Consider the following 26,162-nt stretch of genomic DNA (forward strand, 5'->3'; position numbering starts at 1 on the left):
TACCCAATGCCCCATGAATTTTGAGGTTTTCCAGTTTGTCTGGTGGGAACAGTCACTATTCTTGGCCCTGTTTGAATGCTGAGTTCTGTGTCTTCTAATTTTTTGTGTGCTTCTGTCCTTAGCCTCAGTTAGTTTCTTCATATGCCTGCCCTTATTAGTGCTCTGCTGCACACCCAAAGGGTGTCCTCTTGAGATCTCTGGAGTTCTCTCCCTGTCCAGCTCTCTCCTCTGGTACTATATCCTTTGAACCTAGCTACCTTGGTCTCCTCAGACTGTCAGCTCCACCTCATCAACTCAGGGAGTTACCTGGGCTCTACTTAGGAGGGGACTCCCTGTGCTATGGCCTGGAAACTACGGCAGAAAGCTGTGCAGCCACTTGTTTTTTGTTTCTCCAAGGATCAGTGTACTTTATTACCTAATGTTCAGTATCTTGAAAATCATTGTTTCATATATTGAGTTTTTTTAAAAATTGATTTTGTTTGTTTTTAGTTGTTTCCAGTGTGAGAGTAAATCTGGTCCATGTTACTTGATCTTGGCTATAAGAGGAAGTCTCTTTAGTCTGTTTTAGAGTGTAAGAATTGATGGCTCCTCACATTTCTTTCTACTCTGAGCTCTTTGATTTTGTTTTACATATCTTTGACAGCTCAGTTTTCCATTTCCACAGTATCCCATTCTCTCCTCAGAACACTTAACTATCTGCTGTTGGTGCTTGGAAGGTTGCTTGGGATTAACTCTGGGTTATGAATGAACTTGGTTTATCATACAAACAGACTACATAGAATGATGGCAGTCAAGGTGTAACAGCAGAAGATGGGTGTGTTCTCTAATATTATTCTTAACATATTTAGAGTTGTCATAATCTAGTTTTTTAGGATGTTGTTAAAGAGTTCCCTTCAGGGAACATAAAGGCAAATATGACTTTAATTGGAATCTTTTATGTTTAACAACCACAGAGCTATGCAACTAACATTTATAGTCTAAAATAATTACAGGGACTTCCCTGGAGGTCCAGTGGTTAAAACTTCACCTTCCAATGCAGGGGGTGCGGGTTTGATCCCTGGTCGGGAAGCTAAGATCCCACATGCCTCATGGCCAAAAAACCAAAAAACATAAAACAGAAGCAATACTGTAACAAATTCAATAAAGAGTTTAAAAATGGTCCACATCAAAAATATCTTTAATTACAGCAACTTTTCTTTCATTTCAGTGGATAATATTTAACCATAAGATATTCAGCTGTAAGATAAGCATGTAAGATATCTCAGACCTGTATTTTGCTTAAAGGAGGGAGAAAGAAGACCTTGGCTTTAATGTTGCCACTTAATAGTTATATAACCTTATTTAAATCTTTTCATTTCTGAACCTATTTTTCCTATACAAAAGAAATACTAGCAACACTATTCTGAAAGGATGACATGGGAAATGTATAAAAATACCTTATAAGTCAGTATTTTTCAAGATTTTTGGATCACAACCCACTTATAAATACATTTTATGTGGGTAGCTCATGCATATGTATGTGTGTGTATTTGCAACACAAAATTTACTACTATATGTGATATGCACCAGTATTTCCTGTTCTATTTCACTGAAAAGTAAACCTTTGGTAGTGACCCATTAATGGGTGATATCTCACAGTTTAAAATACATTGTCTATACAAAGAAAAAAACTATGAGGTACCATATTAATATAAGGTTGACATGCTTAGCTTATATGCTGTTAGTTATCAAGTTCGAATATAGTATAGTTAAATATATATAACTTTATTAACTTATTCAAGATTATGTTCCCACATTTTTAGTTTTAATCTTTCTTTTCCCTATAAACGGGCTAGTAATAACTTATAGTTAAGAGATACCTCTGAGTTTTAACTTTTAAACAATGAAATTTAAGTGGTTTCTTATGCTAAGAATTACAGTTCTGAGACATGTTAAAGTCCTAGAACTAATACTGGCTTTGTTTTTTACTTAGTTTTCTTGATACAGTACCAATTTTTTTCCAATTTTTTCTATATCACTTAAATAAGATTTATAAGCAGTAAAACAGATGCCATCATAGTAAAACTTGTGAATTAAAATTTTAAGGATACTTGGTTATCTTTTGGTTAACTAAAGTAATAAATGGCTAAGGGTAGTTAAGTCCATTGTTTGTGATCCACTAGCCAAAAGAAGTTTGAATCTATCCTACATTTTGTATAAATATGTGCCACAAAAAACACACATTGCAGCATTTTTCACAGAAGGCATCCAGGCTTTCCTAATCAACAAGAAACTGACGAGGGCTGATGTTCTCTAGTGACCTTCCTCCATAGGTTCTGCTGCACTGGTAGAAACCAACTCTGTTAAAAGCAGGGTGTAGTATCACATGTTCTTCTTGACAAACCCTTCATTAGAATATAAGTTCTCTCTGCAGTGGAGGCCTTCCCTGCTTCCTATCTCCTAGGTTTAGCCGTCTCTATTTCTAGAATTAAGGATCCTTAGTTTAGAAAGAAACATGGAAGAGCTCACATAGCTGGTTGTGGTATGAGGGATAGCATGTAATTTTGTAAATTTATAAACGGTTCTTGGATTTTCTTTCCCTGTAGATAAATATGTTCCTGTTTTTCTTTATATAGACTCCAAACTTTCCAGAGTTGTAGGAAATCTGTTGCTGTGTAATACAGTGGAAAGAATTATGTGATCTAATGCTCAAATAATCTACTGGAGGACTTTGGATATAAAACTGTTTCTTAATGTGTTTTCCAGATGTCTGTGACCTTTTGAAATTGTTTTTCCTCCCAACTTAATTTTAAGGCTCTTATATTGACTGAGTTGAGCTATAGAAATTAATGAAGTGGAATGCTTGAACTGAATAAACTGGAAGAAAATCTCTCTCTCTAGAAAGCCATTATCAACATAACAAAAACATTTTATAGAAACTCACCTCCCAAATGGTGATATGTTATAGGTGGGAAATGGCGAGTTAATTGAAATATTATGTCAATAAAGAGTTATACGTGATGTAATTTTCAAATAGTTAGGGACCAATAGAATCTATCTATTGTAACACAAGCTATGCTAAACATAAGTTTAATGTTTCTTTGATTTATTCAGGTTATGGATGTGTAGACATTCTGGTTGAAAGTATTACATGTGATATTTTAGTGTTTCATAAGGTATTTTTCTTAATACCTTCTCCCAGCATTTACTGAATATTCTATATTAGTGCCTCTCCTGGTGCTCTGCCTATGGTAGTCACATAGCTAAGTTTACTGAAGCTGTCAACACTGTGATATACTTAAAGAAACAAAATTCTGATTGATTCTGATCTGTTTCTTACAGAAAAATCACCACCCATGTCATGGATTTTATCTGATGGTGTAGATCAGATTTCCTTATTCTGGATATCATGGTAACAATATAGGAAATATGCATTATTTCTCATTTCTTCAAGTAGAATTCACTGCTGAAGGAAGAAATTTTTTAAGCTACAGCCAAATTCATTTTGGTACCTTTTATGGAAATCCTGATTTTGTTTTTACTCTTTTATAACCTTTCGCAAAAGGTATGAACAAGCAAAGAGCACATCTCATTAGGCAAGTCCACATTAATAAGAATGCCTAGAAGAGGATTGATTCTTCAGACCCGGACCCACTGGCTACTGTTGGGTCTCGCTTTACTCTGCAGTTTAATATTATTTTTGTACCTTCTGGAATGTGCCCCCCAGACTGACGGAAATGCATCTCTTCCCGGTATCGTTGGGGAAAATTATGGTAAAGAGTATTATCAAGCCCTCCTACAGGAGCAAGAAGAACATTATCAAACCAGAGCAACCAGTCTGAAACGCCAAATTGCCCAATTAAAACAAGAATTGCAAGAAATGAGTGAAAAGATGAGATCACTGCAAGAGAAAAAGAATGTAGGGGCTAATGGCATAGGCTATCAAGGCAACAAAGAGCAAGCACCTAGTGATCTTTTAGAGTTTCTTCATTCACAAATTGACAAAGCTGAAGTTAGCATAGGAGCCAAACTACCTAGTGAGTATGGAGTCATTCCCTTTGAAAGTTTTACCTTAATGAAAGTATTCCAGTTGGAAATGGGTCTCACTCGCCATCCTGAGGAAAAACCAGTTAGAAAAGATAAGCGAGATGAATTGGTAGAAGTTATTGAAGCTGGCTTGGAGGTCATTAATAATCCTGATGAAGACGATGAACAGGAAGATGAGGATGGTCCCCTTGGAGAAAAACTGGTATTTAATGAAAATGACTTCATAGAAGGTAATGTGAAAACAGCGTTGGTCCATAGTTACGTTAGTATGACAAAATTCTGTTATTGTATGCTAGTATTATGTCAGTCATTATCCACAGTATTAAAACATTTAAATTTTTACCCACTAAATTCCACCAAGAATTTAAAGTGGCTTTTTAGAAAAAATTATAATGTTATCATGATAAAATAGAAAATAAGGACCAGGGAAATAGAATAAATCTAAGTTTATATAGCAAAATACTCCCCAGGTCGAAGGGCTCTTAGGGTTGTATATGTATTTGCACGTATATGTATTTGCATTCATCTCTTAACTGGTCTTGATGTCCGTTTTTTATATTTTTTAAAATATATGAACTAAGGCTCAAGATTTGAAAACCATTTGCTAAAGGAAAGAAAAAGAACCTAATTTAGATTAGTGATTGTTCTGTATTTTGAGTGGAGGAGAAACACATGTCAGAACATCAAGAGGCATACATAGTTTTGAAAAGCATATTTGGCATTTGGAAAAGTAAAGAAATAAACCTATTTTCCTAATACAGACTGCAGAAAGGGCATAGGATTTTTATATGTCAAAATGGGACGTGACTCAGAAGTTGAGGAACATTTGTATAAATTTAAGATATTTGTTGATTAATATAAACAAGAATAATTATAAATCCCAACCCATCTCCATCTTAATACCCCCTGCTAGGTATTTAATTGTAGACTTAAAACCGTCTTGGATACAAATATGTCTTGAAAGTTCTCTTTGCTCGATTCTGTAAACAGTATACCACGTGTAGTTTTTTTTTTTTTTGACCCTAAATCATCATGGGTATCACTTGCTATAATATAATATAATACCTTGAGCCTTTGGAGGCCATCAGGGAGGGGCTTGTGCTTTTCTGTGGCATTTTAGCTGTCTTCTCCCTATAGCTACCTCTTTTTTCCCCTGTCACTTCCTGCAATGTTTGATGGGTTGTTTCTTTCGAAACGCTTGTAATTTTTCTGGAAGCTCAGCTTTTTGTCTTTTCACTGTATATGTTTGTAGCTTATGGCAGAATTGAAAGCTGCAGAGGAAATAAGATAACTAAGATATGTAAAATGTCTTCATGTCTGCCTAAAAAGGAAGGAACCTATGCCAGTTTTATATTCTGCAGCTTCTGCTTTTCTTATAACTCTCCTCGGATTCTGTCACTTACAGGATTTTTCTCTGCATGGAACACATTTTGTCCCTTGCTTTTCCTCCATTGTGCTGCTTCCCTCATCAAAAAAAAAATAATTACTGACAATGATTTAGTAACTCCTGTTTCTCTACCAGACTTCAGCTTTGATGTCACTTCTTCTGGGAGGTGATCTCCAACCTGCAAGTTTAAGATAGCAGTACTTCTTAACTTCTTCCCTGTGTCCCATCTCATAGCACTTGTCATAGTATATGGCATTTCCCATTTCCTGATTTGTAGTTCCTGATACACTGTAAGCCTCAGGAGGAGTGGGACCAGTCAATCTTGTTCACCATTTTATTTCCAGATATTGACTGACTCACACATCTGTAGGTCTAACCTCTCTCCTGAGTGTCACACTTAAAAACCAGATTGCCCAATAGACTTCCATACTTTATTCCCAAAGGTGTCTCATATCACCATGTTTAAATTTATACTGATTTTTCTTTGTCTGACTTCATTCTATCCAGAGTCTTGTGTGTTTGCATGTGTATATCACTATATTGTTATTTCTTTATTTTTCTGTCTTTCTCACTAGACTGACCCTTCCAAAAAACTGGGACCATATAGCCTTCTTTATACCATCAGTGCCTGACACAAATGCACTCAATTCATTTTTGTTAAGCTGAACCAAGTAGTAGATGATTTGACTCTCAGGTCTAGAATTTAATATTGCTAGAAGTAATTTCTTTATTTTCGTCATTTGGTTTCTGTGTTGATAGGCTCTGCTATTAAAGTCATATATGAAAAGGAATCATTGTCATTTGGAGCATATTTTATGGGTTGAATAATATAGCAGAGTGGTGAACATTTTTTTAACCTCTCCTTTTAAAGAAACAGTTGTTGTTGACTATACTGTGGGGATAAAATTTTCACAAATATATAAACCCCTACAAGTCTGGTATCACACTTTTTTTTTTTTTTTTTTTTTTTTTGCGGTACGCAGGCCTCTCACTGCTGTGGCCTCTTCCGTTGTGGAGCACAGGCTCCGGACGCACAGGCTCAGCGGCCATGGCTCACGGGCCCAGCCGCTCCGCGGCATGCGGGATCCTCCCAGACTGGGGCACGAACCCGTGTCCCCTGCATCGGCAGGCGGACTCTCAACCACTGTGCCACCAGGGAAGCCCTGGTATCACACTTTTGATCTTTGAGTAAAATCAATAGTCATATTGAACTTGTAAACTTTGACATGGAGACATCTTTGTTCCTAACTCTTTCCTTTAGGTTATTATCGCACTGAGAGAGATAAGGGCACACTGTATGAACTCTTTTTTAAGAAAGCAGACCTTACGGAATATAGACATGTGACTCTCTTCCGCCCTTTTGGACCTCTTATGAAAGTGAAGAGCGAGATGATTGACATTACTAGATCAATTATTAATATCGTTGTGCCGCTTGCTGAAAGAACTGAAGCATTTGCACAGTTTATGCAGAACTTCAGGTAACTCCCGGGGCTTAGTGATTTGACTGAGCTCTCCTAAAAAAAAAAAAAAAGCACATTTCATGCCATTTTATTTAATTTACCTTCACTGAGTATGATTACTTAGGATTACAGAACAATTTTTTAGGCTTTAGGGAACTTTATGTTTTGATATTCCCTTTTTTCTTAAGGCATGTATAGTATATTGCGTTACTGACAACTTGAACTGTGAAGTAAATTGAGGGTGACAACTATTAGAAACTAAATTTGATTACCTTTATAATTGTGTTTGAATTCATTTTAGGACAAGTTGAATTTTTAAAAATAAAGTTACTGACATGTAACTTACATACAATAAAATCGACATATTCCAAAGATAGAGGTTTCATGACTTTTGACAAATGTATACACCCATGTAACTGCCTCTCCAGTTAAGATATAAAGCATTACTATCTCCCCAGAAAATTCCTCGAGAACAATTTGAATTTCAAAATTGAAAGAAATTTTAGAAATACAAATATTCAAGTAAACGTGGGAGAATGTTATTCCGTCTTGGGAAGCAGAGACTGTAGCAGTTTTTAAAAGAATTTTTTTCTTTTTTTTAATCATTAAATTTGGATATTTTTAAATGCTGAAGTGTTAAAAAATTAACAACTACATATTAGGGTAATGATTTGAGGAAAGTTTTACTTTTTTGTTTTAATTGAACAATTGTCATTTTTTAATACTTTAATATGATAGTTTTAATTCTTTGTAGTCCCAATCTTTGTTCTCATTGAAGTTGTTGATGTAAAAGTTAGTTAACACAGTTCTGTTGCAGAATATCTAGAAGTCATGCTTCCGAATGAGTTTTACGTTTTTGAAATTGCTCGCTTGAGATCTGATTTCCTAAAGCATTTTTTAATTGCCTTTCTTGGAATTACCTTCAGATGCTACATTATTCTTTACAGTTACTGATCTCAATCATGACAAATATTTACTCCTTGACGATAAGTATAATTTCTCTAATTAGCCAATCTGAAGACAAAGTAACTCTTGACCCCAAACTTGAGTTATTTATTTATTTGGTTTTGAACTGACTGAACTTATTTCCTTGAGTAGCTTATAATTTGCTTCTGAAGGCAATAGCAAAGCAAAAGTTCCAAAAATGTTTTGAAATATGGCAAAATTCAGCAATATTGCCAGTTTTATATTTACTTAAACCTTTGTGTGATTTCATTCTAAATGAGTAATGCTTCATTTGTTTTCTTGTTAAAGCTTCATGTGATTGCTTTCTGAATGAGTAGTGCCTCATATATTTTCCTGAATGAACTTTATTTTTCAATTCTGTTAGGGATGTATGTATTCATCAGGACAAGAGAATTCATCTCACAGTGGTGTATTTTGGTAAAGAAGGACTATCTAAAGTCAAGTCTATCCTAGAATCTGTCACAAGGTTGGTGAGCCATGTCCACATTGAAGTCCTTTATATATAATAATAGAAGAATGAGAATTTCAGATACTTAATGAATGAATAATTTTGAATAACTGCTGTTAAAAGTTGGCTGAGCATGTGAGTGGTGGTGCTAGTAAGTTCCTCATTTCACCCCTAAGTTCACTCTAAATGACTCATCTTCCCTTAACCTCTTAGACAGTGTGGCATGATTAGGGTGCTCTCACTCTGCGGCCCACTCACCTTGTATATATTTGCCTCCATTTATTCTTCCATTTCCTTCTTTTTGAACTCTTTCCCTTTTTCTAAATTTAATCCCTTCGCTTTGGTATCATCTCCTGAGCTTGTCTCTCTTGCTTGCCACTTTTCTTTCCTTCCATTTTCCTAAGTTCCTTCTCACCCTGCAAATGATGCTTAGGTCTCCCCTATCCTTAAGAGACCCCCACCTGACTCTACAGTACCCAGTAACTGCTATTAGGTTTCTGTCCTTTAACATCTGAACCTCACAAAACAGTAGCTATCTAACCAAGCAACTCATATAGTACCTGGCACACAGTAGGTACTCAGAGGTTTGAATGAATGAATTAGTAATTCCTTAATACTCCATTATTAATTCTGTAGCTTCTCAGCCTTTTCATCTCTAAGTTATGGGCCCAGAGTTATGACCTAACTGCCAAATTCAGCCTTTTCTCTGTCATCCTCTTTGCTTTCTTACATTTGATACCTAACCAGTACCTTCTTGAACCTCTCCTCTGATGTTTGTAAAATGTAAATATTTTGTAAATGTAGATATGTTGTAATGTAAGATATAGGTTGATTGACTTTTCTGACCACATCAACTCTGTATCCTTTACTTGCTTCTTTACCTTTCTGCTAGTTGTGGCCATTCCCTAAGAGTCCAGCTTTGGCCGGCCATTCTTCTTGAATCGTTCAACTAACATTCATTGAGTCCCACCGACTATGTTCCAGGTACACTGCTCGGGAGTCTAACTGGGGTGGTTGGGATAGGACTGGGCACAGAGGAGGGAGTTGCAGTCCCTACCCCAAAGGGACTCTCACAGCATTGGAGTAGGAAAAACAAACACTGTCTTCCCCTCCGCCTTCACTGGCTCCTCCTCCTGCTGGCCCTCTTTCAGTTCAGATGAAGGTTCTCATGATTCCCTGGGCTTAATGTCTGAGGGCCAGCGTCTTTCACTCATTCTCGACCTCTGATTAATCGGTTGCTGCTTACCGCACAGGACCTCTGTTCTGTCCTTTCCTTGCTGCTGCCACCGCTCTAACTCACGCTCCCCTCCCTCCATTTCTTCCCTTTGTCTCTTCCCTCACCATTTTCAGATCACCTACTAAGTACCAGTGACTCATGTTGGTATTACTGAAGTTGTCCCTGCACTAATCAAGACTCCTCTGTGGCAAACGACAGAAACTTATCTTGAATTTGGTTGAGGAAAATGGGAGCATTATTGAAGAATCTTGGATAACTCCCAAAACTAAAGGGGTTATTATAACCAAATTTAATGAGAAGAAAACCAAAACAGCTTTGGTATCTTAGGGACTCGGACCAGAGACTTGAATACCATCAGAATTCTCTTGTCTTCTTGTCTGTTTTTCTTTGCATGTTGACTTCATTCTCCTGTTGCAGATTGGCTTCTTCCACATGTGAGGTATATGGCTGTTGGCGGCTCTGGGCTCACATCTTCTCAGCTTTGCCATCAGAGAGGAAAGAGCTTTCTCCCAGATCCAGTTGAGACAATCCCAGGGAAGGACTTTTGCCCACTCTTGAGCCAGTCACTATGGCCAGGTGGGGTGGGGGTATTTTGATTAGCCCAGCTTGAGTCTGGTCCTCACCCCTAGGAAATTACTGTGGTTGGGGTATTCTGTGATTAGTTCCTCCACTTGGTGCTGGGAGTGTGAGGTGGTGATCAGCACTTTCCCCAAAAGAAGGGAGAGATTTACAACCTATAAAGGGGGCGGGGGAGGCATGGGCACTCTTAGCACTTGGAGTCCACTCCATGCACTGTTTGAGTCTTTGCTTCCGTCTCTCCATTTCCCATTCTATACTATTTTAAGAGTAATCTTTTAAAAATGTTCCTTTTTTGATCCAGCTGTCCCCTAGTGCAGCAGTTCTCCAACTTTAACATCAGTAACCTGGAGTGACTTGTCCCAGGAGAGACGCAGATGCTTAGCTCCTCCCCTAGTATCTGATTCAGGGGCCTGGGGTGGGGCCTGAGAATATGTATTTCTGACCTGTTCCCGGGGAATTCTGATGCTGTGGGTGCATGGACTTGGCTGTGAAAAACCACTGCCCTGGTGGAAAGACCCTGACTCCTCCTTGACTTTAGAACACTGACCAAGTTCTTCAGCTTCTCGTGGAAGGTACTCCTTAGTCTGACCCTTTGCTGGTCTTCTCTCATTGTTCCATTTTAGAATCCCTGTGTTGTCTTATTCCTGTTCTTTAAAAAAACTTTCTACTTTCTTACCTCCTTGCCTTTGAGAATAATTAATTGGAATGACCTTTACACTCACCACTGAATTCAGGATTTTAACTAAGGCATAACTTAAATTCTGTTTCTAACATCTTCTCTAACTACTTCAGACAAAAGCAATCTTTTTTCCTCAGAACTGCTGTTCATTCATTCATTCAGAAAATATTTATTGAACTCCTACCCTTTGAGGGGCGTTGTGTCCATAGTAATGAACAAAACAAAATCCCTGCTCTCATGGAGCTTACATTCTAGTGGGAGACACTCAAACAAACATGTCTGGTGGTACTGAGGAAAACAAAGCTGGGCAAGGGGATAGAGATTAAAGAAAAGGGAGGTCAGGGCTACTTCACATGTAGCCTGAGGGGATCCCTCTGATAAGGGGACATTTGAGCAAAGATCTGAAGAACTAGAGAGAAGAGCACTCTTTGTATGTATCATTCATGTGGATTGCATTATTTATTACCAAATATTATGCTACTTTTCCATGTGTATATTTCTTACCTCCCCAATGGGTTTTTAAGATCCTGAAGGGTAGTGGCTCCTCAACACTTACTAACTTCACACCACTAGCATGTTGCCTCAAATGTGGGCATTTAGTTGACTCTCTGTCCCTGATGATGATCATACACATGAAACTGATCATTGCCTTTCCTTATATGAATGTAGACCCAACATAATAAATACCTGAAGGTAAAATATATTTTGTAAGTTGTGTTAAGAGAGTCAGCTTTAAGTGGAACTTACCATTTGTTGTATGTGCTTTCCTTATAGTGAGTCTAATTTTCACAATTACACCTTGGTCTCATTGAATGAAGAATTTAATCGTGGACGAGGACTAAATGTGGGTGCCCGAGCTTGGGACAAGGGAGAGGTCTTGATGTTTTTCTGCGATGTTGATATATATTTCTCAGCCGAATTCCTAAACAGCTGCCGGTTAAATGCTGAGCCAGGTGGGTAAGATGTTAGTAGGTGAGTTGAGTGTAGAATTTAGAACAATGTCGGCACATCCCATATTTTGAATCAAGGTAATTATGTTTTTTAAAGGTTATATTTGGTGTAATTTAGCTGGAATATTAAGTAGGAAAGTGAAAATTTGCCCCTCTGAAGTTCATACCCCTTGTTCTTTTATGGCCAGATTCCAATGTATACATTTGGATTCAAATAAACAAATGCAGGGCTTCCCTGGTGGTGCAGTGGTTGAGAGTCTGCCTGCCGATGCAGGAGACAGGGGTTCGTGCCCCGGTCCGGGAAGATCCCACATGCCGCAGAGCGGCTGGGCCCGTGAGCCATGGCCACTGAGCCTGTGCGTCCAGAGCCTGTACTCCGCAACGGGAGAGGCCACAACAGTGAGAGGCCTGCATACCACAAAAAAAAAATAATAATAAACAAATGCAAAGAAATAAAAAGTCTTGAAATTGACAAGGAGGAAGTAGCACCCATCAAAAAAGAGCAAAGCGATAGTGTGATGTGTGAGATTCAGAAGCACTCTACCTCAGGCAGGTGGTGCCAACACACATGCAGGCATGCACTCAGGCAGAGGTCTAGATACAGATGGTGCTTGGTCTCCAGACTGCATTTTGGGATGATTACTATACTTTGTTTTATGTTGTACATATTTTTTGAAAATGTTAAGAGCAAATGACATTTTTATATATCAAATATTATTTTAAATGTGAAAAGGAAGTTTTCTATATTAAATCTCATAGTAAATTTTTTTTATATAGAACTACTCATATTGTACAAATTATTATCTTCTTATTAATCAATTTGGTTAGGGATGGTTGTCAGGAACTCTCTGAGAGTCAAGTGGGTAAATGAGGGTTAGATTTACCTTTTTTGCACCAGGCAAAAATATATATTTTATATATTTTTATATTATTTCTTTAATGTAAAAGAAATAGATTTGCCTGTGGGAAATTGAGCTCCCCTTCCCTGAGTGGGTTTTAATGAAGATGAGATGAACATCTGCTGGGGATCTTGTAATAAAAAGGCTGCCACATTACTTACAGGGTCCTTGACAATTTCTGAGTGCTACATATTATCACGTCTGATTGAGGCCAGTCTCAGCAAGGGGTTCTCTATTGAGAGGAGATGGGCTAGTTAGTTAGCCTTAAAGGGTCCCTTCAGTGCTAACAATTTGAATGCTAATGACAAGGCCTTTTGAGGGGGCTATTACATCAGGTATTTTTAACTCAATCTTCCCAAGTTTTCCAAATCTTGTTTAGGTCTGTCTACAGTTCTATATTCTAATTATTCTTTATGTATCCATTATACAATATCCTTTGGATTCACTGTTTCTATGATTCATTTTGAAGGGTGAGTTTAACAGAAGTTTCTAAGTTTCTTGGTGACTGTCAGAGATTAACCTACATCTGTTACTGCTAACTCGATGAAACAATGATTAATAAATGGTTCACCTCAGGAACAGCTGAGAGAATGCTTTCGTGCATCGCCCCAGAGTCAACAGGAATAAACATGTCAAAAGGGAATAAAGCACCCTTTAGTCTTTTTTTCTGTTCTTTTGCAAGGTTATAGTTTCATAGCCAAACTTACTGATATGTTTTAAAATCATCATCATGTTCATCAACATGAGGTTTCAGTAACCTGAACACTGATAAAATACAATATTAATCAAATAAAATCATCATATGTAACAAAGAAACACTTTAACAAAGTCGTAGTAGATATTGCAATAAAGATCAATGCTTTATTTTATTACTTCTTTTTGTGATGTAAACATATTTTAATTTATAGGTAAGAAGGTGTTTTACCCTGTGGTGTTTAGCCTTTACAACCCTGCCATTGTTTATGCCAATCTGGATGTGCCCCCGCCTGTGGAACAGCAGCTGGTAAGACTCTTACTATTGGTTATGAAAAGTCTCAGAGATCTTTGCCTGGTTCCTTTATGTTTGTTTCACAAACAGAAAACATAGTTTCAATTAAAAACTGTAGTTACTGTGAACACATTTTCATAGTGTACCCCCTCCATAAAGTGTGATTCTGGCAGGGGGTTGGGGGGTGGGCAGAAAAGTTTAGGCTACAGAGAAAAATTCAGGTTCTAGATTGTGAAAATTGTACGGTCATTCCTACCAACTTATATTTAGTAATACTAAAAATAAATTTTAATTTTAGAAACCTTACTAACTGGAAATTAAAACTACTAAATAAATAAGAAGGAATAATATACTATGGGAAATTACTTAGAAAGTCTTGGAATGAGAATGCCATATATCAGAACTTACAGTTATTGACAAAGTTATAAAACTTTTGAAAAAAATTTAAATAAACTTATGTGAAATAATTTAGATTTACAGAAAAGTTGGAAAGATAGTATAGAGAGTTCCTGTACTTCACCCAGTTTTCCCTGTTGTTTACATCTTACATAGCCATGGTTCATTTGTCAAAATTAAGAAATTAACATTGGTAAGTTACTGCTAACTACACTGTAGATTTTATTAGGATTTCACCAGTTTTTCTACTACACCTCCTCCTTCTGTTCCAGGATCCAGTCCAGGATACTATATTGCATTTAGCCTAATCTTTTATTGTTAACATTAAGAACAAAAAGGAAACAAATGAACTAAGAAGACAATTTAACATGTTTAAAAAGTGAAAAGTAACTCCAGGAGAGAAAGAAAGATAAAGGTGGAAATTAATGAACCAAAAATAATAGATTGACAAATATAGGAGCTTATTCTTTATGTGCAGAAAAAATGTAATCATAAAGTGGGCAGATTCAGGGTAAAATAGAAAACAACAACATACGAAATTAGAATAAGAAAACATTAAATCTATTTCATATAGTAAGTTTAAAAAATTCTAAATAAAAGGAAAGATTTTAGAGTTTATAAAATATTAGCATGAACTAAATTCATGTAAAATTGTTTTTTGTACTTTTATTTTATTTTATTTTTGGCTGCACCGCACAGCATGCGGGATCTTAGTTCCCTGACCAGGGATTAAACCCACGCCCCCTCCATTGGAAGCATGGAGTCTTAACCACTGGGCCACCAGGGAAGTCCCTCATGTTAATATTTTATAAAAGCTCATGTTAGTATTTTATAAATAAAAGAGATGGAAGCTCTGAAGAGACGAAGAGCAATTTAAAATATTAGAATAATTATCAAACATTTAACTTGCAGATATGTAGATATGTTTCACTGGTGAGTTTTTCCAAACTTTCAAAGAACAGGTAATATTAGTGCCATATGATCTACTTAATATATTTTAAGAGGCCAGCATTATCTTCATACCAACCCCTGGCAAAGCATGTATACATAAACACACACACACACACACACACACACACACACACACACACTTCTACCTTATCTGTAGGCCAGTATTACTTAGGAATATAGATACAAATGGGGTCAAAGTGGCAAACTGAGCATCTACATCTGCCTTATCTGACACCCTAAATCCTTTGTAGAAGTGAATTATTAAAAATAAAAAGGCATATTCGTACTGGAGAGTGAGAGAAGTGCCATTAGGAGATCTAAATTTTGAGAAATTTCTGTAAGATGACAATAGTTGTCATAGGATTGATTAATGGAGGAGAGAACAGTCTGGAACATATTCAGGACAACACCGAAGATGGGGCTGCCTTGCATCCTCTGAGCTCATAGAAGACAGGGAGTGGTAGAGTATCTGTGCTTCTCTGGGAGGTGTGCTGAACAGCAGGCATCACAGGCACTGACCTACAGGCTGAGGCAGTGTGTGTGGTCCCTGGAGCTAGAAAGGCAGGGTAGGGTCCTAGGAATACTGAGTTGTAGGGTGGATAGGGAGCCCCAGACTCCAGAGGTGAGCTGTTGTTGGCACATTTTGCCCAAGACCACGTTTAGCCCCTCCTTCACTATTGCTGGAGATAGAGCCCTGTAATCATAGCTAACAACCGGGGGTTTTTGAACAGTGATTTTTGAAACAAAAATGAGTAGCAGCTAACCACAGCTAGCCAAACATTTGAGGGAAGCTAACACAATGAAAGAGGCATCAAATTTTAATAAATAGAAAAATTAACACATGAGAATATGAATACAGGTAGAAAACAACTTTAAATATATCTTTAAGGAAATTAGAGAAAATGTTAATTTCGTAAAACTATTTGTTCCTAAAAATACAGTCAGAACTTGGAAATTGTGAAAATATAAAACTCAGTAAATGGGCTGAATAGCAGATGGTCACAGTTGAAATAGTTTATAAACTGGCAGACAGGCCAAGAGACAATGTGAGAGAAATATTGAGATGTGGAAAATCAATTCAGAAGCTCCCAGATTGTTTAATAGGAGTTCCAGAAGGGAAAGAAAAGAGAATAGAGAGGGGAGGAAATAGAAGAAAACTTCAAAGAACTAAGAAAAGATAAGTCTTCAGGCATTTGAGAACAGAAGTTAAGGGACAATCCTAATAGTTTCCAGAAACGCCAAAAATAGCAAAACCTAGCTTGTCTACAAAGGAATAATAGGTTGGCACTCGTGGCCTTCGTGATAATATTGGTATTAGAAGATAATAAAATGACACCTTGAAAATTCTGAAGAAAAATAACTTTGATTATAGAATCCATATTTGACTTACTTGAGGGCAAAATAGACATTTTTTATTAGTTTCTGCTTTATAACAAAGTGAATCAGTTATACATATACATCTCTTCCCATATCCCTTCCCTCTTGCATCTCCCTCCCTCCCACCCTCCCTGTCCCACCCCTCCAGGCGGTCACAAAGCACCGAGCTGATCTCCCTGTGCTATGCGGCTGCTTCCCACCAGCTATCTACCTTACGCTTGGTAGTGTACATATGTCCATGCCTCTCTCTTGCTTTGTCACAGCCCACCCTTCCCCCTCCCCATATCCTCAAGTCCACTCCCAAGTAGGTCTGTGTCTCCATTCCTGCCCCACCCCTAGGTTCCTCATGACATTTTTTTCCTTAAATTCCATATATATATGTGTTAGCATACGGTATTTGTCTTTCTCTTTCTGACTTACTTCACTCTGTATGACAGACTCTAGGTCTATCCACCTCATTACAAATAGCTCAATTTCGTTTCTTTTTATGGCTGAGTAATATTCCATTGTATATATGTGCCACCTCTTCTTTATCCATTCATCGGATGATGGACATTTAGGTTGTTTCCATCTCTGGGCTATTGTAAATAGAGCTGCAGTGAACATTTTGGTACATGACTGTTTTTGAATTATGGTTTTCTCAGGGTATATGCCCAGTAGTGGGATTGCTGGGTCATATGGTAGTTCTATTTGTAGTTTTTTAAGGAACCTCCATACTGTTCTCCATAGTGGCTGTACCAATTCACATTCCCACCAGCAGTGCAAGAGTGTTCCCTTTTCTCCGCACCCTCTCCAGCATTTATTGTTTCTAGATTTTTTGATGATGGCCATTCTGACCGGTGTGAGATGATTTCTCATTGTAGTTTTGATTTGCATTTCTCTAATGATTAATGATGTTGAGCATTCTTTCATGTGTTTGTTGGCAGTCTGTATATCTTCTTTGGAGAAATGTCTATTTAGGTTTTCTGCCCATTTTTGGATTGGGTTGTTTGTTTTTTTACTATTGAGCTGCATGAGCTGCTTATAAATTTTGGAGATTAATCCTTTGTCAGTTGCTTCATTTGCAAATATCTTCTCCCATTCTGAGGGTTGTCTTTTGGTCTTGTTTATGGTTTCCTTTGCTGTGCAAAAGCTTTTAAGTTTCATTAGGTCTCATTTGTTTATTTTTGTTTTGATTTCCATTTCTCTAGGAGGTGGGTCCAAAAGGATCTTGCTGTGATTTATGTCATAGAATGTTCTGCCTATGTTTTCCGCTAAGGGTTTGATAGTTTCTGGCCTTACATTTAGGTCTTTAATCCATTTTGAGCTTATTTTTGTGTATGGTGTTAGGGAGTGATCTAATCTCATGTTTTTACATGTCCCTGTCCAGTTTTCCCAGCACCACTTATTGAAGAGGCTGTCCTTTCTCCACTGTACATTCCTGCCTCCTTTATCAAAGATAAGGTGACCATATGTGCGTAGGTTTATCTCTGGGCTTTCCATCCTGTTCCATTGATCTATCTTTCTGTTTTTGTGCCAGTACCATACTGTCTTGATGACTGTAGCTTTGTAGTATAGTCTGAAGTCAGGGAGCCTGATTCCTCCAGCTGCGTTTTTCGTTCTCAAGATTGCTTTGGCTATTCGGGGTCTTTTGTTTTTCCAAACAAATTTTGAAATTTTTTGTTCTAGTTCTGTGAAAAATGCCAGTGGTAGTTTGATAGGGATTGCATTGAATCTGTAGATTGCTTTGGGTAGTAGAGTCATTTTCACAATATTGATTCTTCCAATCCAGGAACATGGTATATCTCTCCATCTATTTGTATCATCTTTAATTTCTTTCATCAGTGTCTTATAATTTTCTGCATACAGGTCTTTTGTCTCCTTAGGTAGGTTTATTCCTAGATACTTTATTCTTTCTGTTGCAATGGTAAATGGGAGTGTTTTCTTGATTTCACTTTCAGATTTTTCATCATTAGTGTACAGGAATGCCAGAGATTTCTGTGAATTAATTTTGTATCCTGCTACTTTACCAGATTCATTGATTAGCTCTAGTAGTTTTCTGGTAGCATCTTTAGGATTCTCTGTGTATAGTATGTCATCTGCAAACAGTGACAGCTTTACTTCTTCTTTTCCAATTTGGATTCCTTTTATTTCCTTTTCTTCTCTGATTGCTGTGGCTAAAACTTCCAAAACTAGGTTGAATAAGAGTGGTAAGAGTGGGCAGCCTTGTCTTGTTCCTGATCTTAGTGGAAATGGTTTCAGTTTTTCAGCATTGAGGACGATGTTGGCTGTGGGTTTGTCATATATGGCCTTTATTATGTTGAGGAAAGTTCCCTCTATGCCTACTTTCTGGAGGGTTTTTATCATAAATGGGTGTTGAATTTTGTCGAAAGCTTTCTCTGCATCTATTGAGATGATCATATGGTTTTTCTCCTTCAATTTGTTAATATGGTGTATCACGTTGATTGATTTGCATATATTGAAGAATCCTTGCATTCCTGGAATAAACCCCACTTGATCATGGTGTATGATCCTTTTAATGTGCTGTTGGATTCTGTTTGCTAGTATTTTGTTGAGGATTTTTGCATCTATGTTCATCAGTGATATTGGCCTGTAGTTTTGTTTCTTTGTGACATCCTTGTCTGGTTTTGGTATCAAGGTGATGGTGGCCTCATAGAATGAGTTTGGGAGTGTTCCTCCCTCTGCTATATTTTGGAAGAGTTTGAGAAGGATAGGTGTTAGCTCTTCTCTAAATGTTTGATAGAATTCACCTGTGAAGCCATCTGGTCCTGGGCTTTTGTTTGTTGGAAGATTTTTAATCACAGTTTCAATTTCATTGCTTGTGATTGGTCTGTTCATATTTTCTATTTCTTCCTGATTCAGTCTTGGCAGGTTGTGCATTTCTAAGAATTTATCCATTTCTTCCAGGTTTTCCATTTTATTGGCATAGAGTTGCTTGTAGTAATCTCTCATGATCTTTTGTATTTCTGCAGTGTCAGTTGTTATGTCTCCTTTTTCATTTCTAATTCTATTGATTTGAGTCTTCTCCCTTTTTTTCTTGATGAGTCTGGCTAATAGTTTATCAATTTTGTTTATCTTCTCAAAGAACCAGCTTTTAGTTTTATTGATCTTTGCTATCGTTTCCTTCATTTCTTTTTCATTTATTTCTGATCTGATCTTTATGATTTCTTTCCTTCTGCTAACTTTGGGGGGTTTTTGTTCTTCTTTCTCTAATTGCTTTAGGTGCAGGGTCAGGTTGTTTATTCGAGATGTTTCCTGTTTCTTAAGGTTGGATTGTATTGCTATAAACTTCCCCCTTAGAACTGCTTTTGCTGCATCCCATAGGTTTTGGGTCGTCGTGTCTCCATTGTCATTTGTTTCTAGGTATTTTTTTATTTCCTCTTTGATTTCTTCAGTGATCACTTCGTTATTAAGTAGTGTATTGTTTAGCCTCCATGTGTTTGTATTTTTTACAGATCTTTTCCTGTAATTGATATCTAGTCTCATAGCATTGTGGTCGGTAAAGATACTTGATACAATTTCAGTTTTCTTAAATTTACCAAGGCTTGATTTGTGACCCAAGATATGATCTATCCTGGAGAATGTTCCATGAGCACTTGAGAAAAATGTGTATTCTGTTGTTTTTGGATGGAATGTCTTATAAATATCAATTAAGTCCATCTTGTTTAATGTATCATTTAAAGCTTGTGTTTCCTTATTTATTTTCATTTTGGATGATCTGTCCATTGGTGAAAGTGGAGTGTTGAAGTCCCCTACTATGAGGGTGTTACTGTCGATTTCCCCTTTTATGGCTATTAGTATTTGCCTTATGTATTGAGGTGCTCCTATGTTGGGTGCATAAATATTTACAATTGTTATATCTTTCTCTTGGATCGATCCCTTGATCATTATGTAGTGTCCTTCTTTGTCTCTTCTAATAGTCTTTATTTTAAAGTCTAAAATAGACATTTTTGAACACTGAAGAACTCAGAGTTTATTTCTCACAGACCTTTTCCAATTCAGCAGAATGAGAATGAGCACATTGAAAGAGGAAGACCTGAGAATAAAACAGTGGTCAGGGGCTTCCCTGGTGGCGCAGTGGTTAAGAATTCACCTGCCAATGCAGAGGACACGGGTTCGAGCCCTGGTCCAAGAAGATCCCACATGCCGCAGAGCAAGCCCCTGTGCCACAACTACTGAGCCTGTGCTCTAGAGCCTGTGAGCCACAACTACTGAGCCCGAGTGCCACAACTACTGAAGCCCGTGCGCCTAGAGCCCATGCTCCCCAACAAGAGAAGCCACTGCAATGGAGAAGCCTGCGCACCACAACGAAGGGTAGCCCCTGCTTGCCACAACTAGAGAAAAGCCTCTGCGCAGCCACAAAGACCCAGTGCAGCCAAAAAATTTTATTTAAACGCAGCCAAAAAAATTTTTATTTAAAATAAAATAAATTATTTTTAAAAAGTGGTCAACAACAGCAAGAACCTAGTAAAACTTTAGTTTCTTTAAATAGTTGTTGATGAAACACATAATAAAAAAAGTTAATAGCAATTTAGGATTAAAAATCAAAGGGTATATAAATGGTATACATACATATATGACCTAACTCTGTCCCAAGAGACCCAGAAGCAGTGACATCTTTAGAGTAAAAGGCATACCCAGCTCCCAGATCTTAGTGCTGGGACAGGAAATAGAGGAGCCTGGAGCATCTTGTAGCTCTAGAAAGTAAGGAAATATTCAAACAACAAAAGGATGAGGGTATGTCAGAGGGACACAAGAGCCTGAAAGGGCTCTCAGTGGCAAAGCTGGAACAATTTGAGCAACAAAATAAATAACCTAGTACTGGATTATAACACCAGCATAAAATAAATATCCATGAGTCCATACTGATATAAATAAATTTGTGAGTGAGTAAATAAGTAATAATAATGAATGAACTGGATAGATTGATAGGTTGATTAGATTAGATAGGGGGAAAAGAGACAGATCTTCCCTACCGAATTCTAAATAACTTGTATATACTCCCTTTTCCATAAGGTGGAGCTAGGTGACTCACTTCCAAAGAAACAAGTATGAAAAAAGAAAAACTAGTAGGTTTCAACAGAGAAACCTGGCAGACACCACCTTAAACCAAGTAATGAAGGTTAACGTTACTAGTGTTGTCATGTACCCCCTCATATGATGTAACAAGAAAGGCACTCCACCCCTGTGGTCTTTCTTCCAAAAACCTATAACCCCAGCCTAATTATGAGAAAAACTTCAGACAAACCCAAATTGAGGGACATTCTATAAAATACCTGACCATTACTCCTCAAAACTGTCAAGATCATCAAAAACAAGACTGAGAAAATGTCACAGTTTCTCAGGAGACTAAGGAGACATAACACCAAATGCAATGTGGTCACCTGGACTGGATCCTAGAACAGAAAAAAGGCCATTAAAGGAAAAACTGGTGGAATCCAAATAAAATCTGCAGTTAGTTAATAGTAATATACCATTGTTGGTTTCTTAGTTTTGACAAATGTACCAAACGGTGTAAGATAATAACATTTAGGGGAAGCTAAAGCTACAAGAGAAATATATGGGAACTCTTTACTATGTGGCAACTTTTCTGTAAATCTGAAATTATTTCAAAATTAAAAGTTTATTTATAAAAAATTTTACTTGGAAAAACAAACCAGAAGAAGTGCAAAATGGACTCAACCTATGAGGGTGAAGAGTTAATATTCTTGTCTGGTTTGGGAGGATGTGGGCGAAGAATGATTTGAAAGTGGATTCATTCTAAGATGTTGTATAGAAAAATAAGTTTAACTACTTCCATTTCAAATTGTAGTTTCACCAGTTTGTAACCATTGCAAGTTATTTAACCTTTCTAAGCTTCATTCTTCTCACTTAAAAAGCGTAAGACAAAAGTTTGCTCTCCATAATGTTTAAAGTTGTATTAGAAGTAAATAGGAAATACACCAAATAGGAAAAAAAATAGTTAAAAGGCATTTGATAATAATTCACAGTAAACATATTTAAATAGTCATTCTTACTAAGAATGCATTAAAACAGCGGTGCGGTACTTTTCTTCTGCTGTGAAATCGCTGTTTTTAAAAACAGCCACGTGAGTGAGGCTGGTGCTGTAGGGGCTCCTCCGTCCCTGCCAGTGGTGTGGGAATGCAGGTGAGCTTTCTGGGTCAGGAGTTTTCAAACAGGTTCATCCCTCTGATCCAATAATTTCCGCTCCCAGGAGTCTCTCCTGAGGAAATAATCAGAGGTGTAGAGTAGCAATATACATAATATTGACAAGATTGAAAACAAGCAAAACTCTAATAATAAAATGATAAATTGAATTATAGTATATACTGTGGTGAATGTTGTGTGTCAAGAGGAAAATGTTCATGAAATGGAAATAAATACAACAGCGTAAACGTAGAGGTAAATGTGAAGTTAAGAAATGGTAAATGGTGTATATATATTTTAGATATTTTAATGCTATAATAGCTAGTGTTTTTATGTACCCTTTTGTTTGTGCAAGGTACTGTGCTGCTTTTTATACACGTTAACTCATTTAATCCTGTAACAACCTCTGAGGTGGATGCTATTATTACCCCTATTTTACAGATGAGGAGACAGCTGTGCGTGGATGAGTGCCCCCTCCCCTAATGCACAGCTGGCCAGGATGGGGCCAGGAGCCTGGGCAGTGTGGCTCCATAGTCTCCACTCTGTTATATTAATTCATCAAATAGTGAGCGTCCATTCTATGCCAGCCATTATTCACCGCTGTAACCCCAGCACATAGAACCGTACAGACGCGATTGTTGTTCACAAGAATCTTTAGTCTGGTAGGAAAAGACAGAAAATAAAATCAATTAACAAGTACCATGCAGATCATTAAAACAGACTGCGTTGTGAAGAGTGATTAGGTGGTATCTGTGTTGCATTGGGTCAGAAAGGCCTCTCTGAGATGGGGCTGTTGGAGGGGCTTCCAAATGAAAGGAAGGAACCTGCTACACAGTGACTGGGGAAGGCAGTGCCAGGCAGAAAGACAGCTAGTGGATTTCCTAAGGTGGCTGGAGCACAGGGGGCGAGCGGGCACAGAGCTGGGCCAGGTCATGTAGAGCTTGCTATACCCCTGTAAGGGGTTTGAATTTTATGTAAGTGTGATAGAAAGCCTTGGGAGTTTTGGTTCTTTGGAGAATGGATTGTGTGTGGCTCTAGCTGCAAGTAGCCAGTTAGGCTTTTGCAGTAGACCAGGGGCGGTGCTGTGGCTTGGGTGAGGATGGTGATTGTGGAGAAAGGTTTGGCTATGATTTAGAGACAGAACTGACAGAGCTTGCTGGTAGATTGATTCGATGTGGGGAGTGAGGGAAAAACAGGAGTGGCAAGAGGAGAGATCAGGACTTCAGTTTGAGCATGGTAGGTGTGTGTGGGTTATCAGACGTCCAAGGGAAAGTGCCAAGTTGCCAAGGGAATTTGTGAACCTGCCGTCTGTGAGCAGCTGAGGGCTGGAGGTGTAGGTTATGTGTGGATGGCTGCATCTCCCACATGCTTAGGAGAAAGAGTAAAATGCAATAAAATATCAACAATCAGGGATTGTAGACAATATGAGTTTTCTTCTACTTTCCTCAGTGAAAATGTGCTGATTTAAAAATCAAAACCAATGACTCTTTTCCCCAAGTCTGATAATATTTGAAGAATTTTTAAAGAAACTAAAGTTATAAATGAAGTCATAATATTTATAAAATCAGAATTGGCCTGGGGTGGAAATGTCAGAGTGGATGTTTTAATACTTTGCACCAGGATTATATATATTATATATTTTTTGACAAAGGAGATAAGAATATTAGAGCCCAGTCTTGGTTTTGCCACAAAACTTATGCCTCTATAAATTTATTTATTCATTTAACAAGTATTTATTGAAAGCCTATCCTGTGCCTTGCATTGTTCTAGGTACTAGGGATATAGCAGTGAGCAAAATTAATAGCGAGCAAAATTAACAAAAAGTCCTGCCCTCAGGAAGAAGCCTTCCACCCCCTACCAAATGTTAAAGGAAAATTTGTATTTCATTTATTAGCTCCTACTCGAACCAAGTCCTCAGTACTGCCTGGTTCATTCTGTTGTCCGGAGTGGTTCTCCCATTCTGCACAGCAGCTTTTTCAGACTGTCCCACTCTTCTCAAAAGCTGCCTCCTCTACAGACCTGTATATTCCTATATTCCTGCTATCTGCAAGAATTTCCAGTCTGTGGTTGCCCTACAGATCACTGAAATTCATTGTGTGCAGAACCTAGCTCCACATCATCCATCTCTGGGCTGGTCCTCCCCGCCCCCAGCCCCGTGCTCCTGCTCTTGTGGGGGAGGTACCGTCATATACCCATTGTCAGGACAACAGTCTGCTGTCATCCTTGGACGATCCTTCTGTCTCATCCCCTGCTCCTGCCCATTGAGTCACTTGCTGACTTCTGTCAATTCTGTGTCCTAAATCTTTTCTACATCCATCAAATTTTTTTCTTTCTGTACATAACCACGACAGTCTATACCACCAGCCTCTTATCCCCAGATTATAACTGTTGCCTCTTAACCAGACTCACTGCCTCCATTCTTGCCTTCTTACCTCTTCTCTCCCCTTATCTCTTCTCCCTTATCATCCAGAATGACCTTCCAAAAACATCATCTGATCACATTACTCCTTTCGCTCCTACTCTTCAGAGAACCCCCATTACCATTAGGATAAAGCCCAAACCATGTGACGAGGCACACGTAGTTCTCTCTGATGTGGCCCTGCTGATCCCTCTAGGCCAGGGGTCAGCAGTCTGTGGCCTGCAGGCGAGATCCGGCCTGCTGCCTAGTTTTGAATGGCCCATGAGTTAAGAATGGTTGAAAAATATTTTTAAAAGGATAATATTTCATGGCACATGAAAATTATATGAAATTCAAATTTCAGTGGCCTTAAAGTTTTTTGGAACACAACGCGTTCATTTGATTATTTAATTGTTAAGGACTGCTTTCACACTACAGTGACAGAGTTGAGTAGTTGAGACGGAGATTCTATGTTCTGCAGAGCCTAAAATATTTACTGTTCAGTTCTCTATAAAAGTTTCCTGAGCCCTGCTTCATATTTGTGGGCACCTCTACTTCTGACCCCAGTGTTTAGTCCCACCATCTTTCACCCACAGTGCTCTCTTCCATCACAGGCCTTTGCGTAAACTGTTCCTTTGCCTGGAGCTTTCTCCCAGCACATCTTTCACTTGACTAACTCCTACTTATCTCTCAGATCCCAGCTCTAACTTCATTTCTTGAAGGAAGCTGTCTCAGAATGCTGCAGCTTGGGTGAGGTGCCTGTCTCTCTCCTCTCTGTCACCCTCCTCACATCCATATCCTCATTTCCCTCCTTACCCAACTCAGACTCCATGGTCAGCTGTTACCCACAGCCTCTTTTTTGCCATACACTCACCTCCTTCATCCCTCACTCCTTCCAGTGTTTTCTCTTAGAACCCTAACCTGGTTAAGGGCAACTCTGTCAACCAGGCCCCAGAGCAGCAGAATGTGGAGAGTGAGAGACACACAGTCCCACTACACTGCATAGCTTTAAACATGACCACAGGCCTCAGGAGTCCCAGACTTCCCTGAAATCCTGTGCCTTACCCTAGTCCACCCACTCTTTGTCCTCCAAGCCCACCACACTATCCTTCTCACGCCTCCCAGCAACCCTCACCACTCCTCACTCTCCACGTATCTGTTTCATTTAGAAAAGAGAAGCAGTTGGATGTTCACTTCCTTATTCTCCTGTCATGAGATCCATCGGCCTCACTGGCTCTGTATCACATTCTCAGCCTCTCCAGTCCCAGTGGAGG

At 38.2% G+C, this 26,162-nt stretch overlaps 1 protein-coding gene across 2 annotated transcripts in view; it reads left to right on the forward strand.

The window, feature by feature from the left end:
• CSGALNACT2 (chondroitin sulfate N-acetylgalactosaminyltransferase 2) overlaps positions 1–26,162 on the forward strand; it is a 55,087-nt gene that overhangs the window by 18,513 nt on the left and 10,412 nt on the right. Inside the window, exons 2-6 of one of the 2 annotated variants that reach the window (XM_081233118.1) lie at positions 3,322–4,256; positions 6,675–6,891; positions 8,204–8,305; positions 11,557–11,735; positions 13,540–13,634. In XM_081233118.1, the coding sequence (XP_081089244.1) occupies positions 3,596–4,256; positions 6,675–6,891; positions 8,204–8,305; positions 11,557–11,735; positions 13,540–13,634 (1,254 nt within the window). In that variant the 5' untranslated portion in view covers positions 3,322–3,595. Of the gene's footprint in view, positions 1–3,321; positions 4,257–6,674; positions 6,892–8,203; positions 8,306–9,179; positions 9,272–11,556; positions 11,736–13,539; positions 13,635–26,162 lie in introns of those variants that run through there. The other variant, XM_081233119.1, reaches the window with a different exon arrangement.

Source organism: Mesoplodon bidens (assembly GCF_964165515.1).
Source record: "Mesoplodon bidens genome assembly, chromosome: 1".
Taxonomy (NCBI): Eukaryota; Metazoa; Chordata; class Mammalia; order Artiodactyla; family Ziphiidae; genus Mesoplodon; species Mesoplodon bidens.